The 2,774-nt window shown below is 46.5% G+C and overlaps 1 protein-coding gene across 1 annotated transcript; it reads left to right on the top strand.

Annotated features, from left to right (window-relative positions):
* The first annotated feature begins 208 nt into the window (after positions 1–208).
* TLR2 (toll like receptor 2) lies at positions 209–2,560 on the top strand. Its single transcript, XM_058803820.1, has one exon. The coding sequence runs from the start codon at positions 209–211 to the stop codon at positions 2,558–2,560; it is 2,352 nt and encodes a 783-aa protein (XP_058659803.1).
* Positions 2,561–2,774: the final 214 nt, after the last annotated feature.

Genomic DNA, 2,774 nt, shown 5'->3' with positions numbered 1-2,774 from the left:
ATGAGGTGAGATTGAAGTATGAGGGCTACTTATTAAACAGGAGGAGGATCAGGGTAGTAAATGAATCTGTTTCAATTCTGAACTGTGTTAAAACCAAATATTCTAACAGTGCCTTCAACAAGACAGAACAGTAAAACTTAGATTTATCCGAAATGCAGCTATGCATCTTATATTTGCTCTGATTGTGTTTCATATTTTAGGCAATATAATGAGTGCACACACCTGGCAAGTGTTGGCCATCTACATGGCCTTATCTGCAAGCCTCTCCGAGCAACAAGCACTGAAGCAGACTTGTCCTTCATGCGATGCCACTCAGCTTTGCAACTGCTCCTCCATGGGCTTGGAATTCATTCCCCCTGGGCTCACAGCCAAAATCACAGGGTTAAACCTGGCTCACAACAGGATAAAGCACATCCAATCCCAGGACCTGAAGCAGGCTGTGAACCTGAGAGCCCTGCTGCTGCAGTCCAACGAAATCAGCTCCATAGATGAGGACTCCTTTCAGTCCCTGGAAAAACTGGAGCTCTTGGACTTATCAAATAACAGCTTGGCTCACTTGTCCCCTGTGTGGTTTGGGCAACTTTTTTCACTCCAGCACCTCCATCTTCAAGGCAATTCCTACAGAGACCTGGGGCAGAGCCCCCCCTTTTCTAGGCTGAGGAACCTGAGCTCTCTCCACCTGGGCAACCCACAGTTCTCTGTGATAAGGCAAGGGAACTTTGAGGGCATTGAGTTTCTGCACAAGCTGTGGATTGATGGTAGCAATCTCAGTCAGTATGAGCAGGGAAGTTTGAAATCAATTAAGCAGATTAATCACATGATCATAAATATAAGAAGTATTAATACACTCTCAGAAATTGTTAGGGACCTTGTGTACTCTGTCTCTTGGCTGGAAATGAGAGGAATAGCATTCAGTAATGCTGCAGAAATGCAAGTATTGAGAGTCATGTCTTCATCTTTTGCAAAGAAAATTTCTTTTAGACAGACTTTACTAACAGATGCTACAGTGCCTGAGATTGTCAGCATTTTAGAAGACATGCCAAAATTAGTGGAGCTAGAGCTGGTAGACTGTAGACTCTTGGGAACTGGACAGTGGAAAATGGAATTTCAAGCAAAGAAATCACAGACACTTAGAGTTTTCACAATAAAGAATTTAGCTATAGAAGAATTTTATTTGTTTACTGATCTTCAGGCTGTGGAAAGTCTACTATCTCTTTTTACAAGAGTCACAGTTCAAAACACCAAAGTTTTTTTGGTACCATGTAAAATTTCCCAACATCTTCGGTCATTAATATATCTTGACCTTAGTGCAAATTTGATCGGAGACCTGAGTTTAGAACATTCAGCCTGTCAGGGTGCTTGGCCATCACTACAAACTCTAAATTTAAGTCAGAATTCACTGAGTGACTTAGAAATGACAGGTAAAAGTTTATCTCATCTAGCAAACCTAATTGTTTTAGACATTAGCCAAAATAACTTTGGTGAGATTCCAGAGGAGTGTACATGGCCAAAACACCTGAGATATTTAAACCTGTCCAGCACTCACATTCCTAAAGTAACACGCTGCATTCCTCAATCACTAGAAGTGTTGGATGTCAGTGGAAACAACCTGAAGGAGTTTGGACTGGAGCTCCTATCTCTGAAGGAGCTGTACCTCACAAGAAACCAGCTGAAGACGCTGCCGGGTGCTGCACCCATTCCAAACTTGGTGTCCTTGTCCATCAGAAGAAACAAGCTGAACAGTTTCTCCAAGGAGGAGTTTGAGTCCTTCAGGAGAATGGAGCTGCTGGATGCCAGTGACAACAACTTCATCTGCTCCTGTGAGTTCCTCTCCTTCGTCCACCACAAGGCCGGGCTAGCCCAGGTGCTGGTGGGGTGGCCGGACAGGTACGTGTGTGACTCTCCGCTGGCGGTGAGAGGGGCGCAGGTTGGCGCTGTGCGCCTCTCCCTGATGGAGTGCCACAGGTCCCTGGTGGTGTCGTTGATCTGCGTCCTGGTGTTCCTGGTCGTCCTGCTGCTGGTGGCCGTCGGCTACAAGTACCACGTGGTGTGGTACCTGCGGATGACGTGGGCGTGGCTGCAGGCCAAGCGGAAGCCCAAGTGCGCCCCGCCGAAGGACGTCTGCTACGACGCCTTTGTCTCCTACAGCGAGAACGACTCCGAGTGGGTGGAGAACACCATGGTGCGGGAGCTGGAGCAGGCCTGCCCTCCCTTCCGCCTCTGCCTGCACAAGCGGGACTTTGTGCCGGGGAAGTGGATCGTGGACAACATCATCGACTCCATTGAGAAGAGCCGCAAAACGCTCTTTGTGCTGTCCGAGCACTTTGTGCGGAGCGAGTGGTGCAAGTACGAGCTGGACTTCTCGCATTTCCGCCTCTTTGATGAGAACAACGATGCAGCGATTCTCATCCTCCTGGAGCCCATCCAGAGCAAAGCCATTCCCAAGAGGTTCTGCAAGCTGCGGAAGATCATGAACACAAAGACCTACCTGGAATGGCCTCTCGAAGAAGAGCAGCAGCAGATGTTTTGGTATAATTTGAAAATAGCTCTAAGGTCCTAGACAATGGCATGAGAAATAAATATGTAGTGAATTTACTCTGGATTTGTTTCACTTGCCTGTTTGTTCCATCACTTATCTGCATCTCAAGAACAGAAAGCAGGGCTACTGCAAATTCTCACACTTGATATGAGATAACTACTTTTTGAAGCTATTTTTTCTGAATAGTTGTACAGGTTTGGGCTGGAAGAGAGTTAATATTCTTCATAGCTCCTTC

The sequence above is a fragment of the Ammospiza caudacuta genome, chromosome 4 (genome assembly GCF_027887145.1).
Source record: "Ammospiza caudacuta isolate bAmmCau1 chromosome 4, bAmmCau1.pri, whole genome shotgun sequence".
Lineage (NCBI taxonomy): Eukaryota > Metazoa > Chordata > Aves > Passeriformes > Passerellidae > Ammospiza > Ammospiza caudacuta.
The sequence above is the reverse complement of the archived record's forward strand: the minus strand, read 5'-3'. Positions and strand labels throughout refer to the sequence as shown.

Coding starts and splice junctions, on each gene's coding strand:
- TLR2 (XM_058803820.1), top strand. CDS start 209: ATGAGTGCACACACCTGGCAAGTGTTGGCCATCTACATGGCCTTATCT.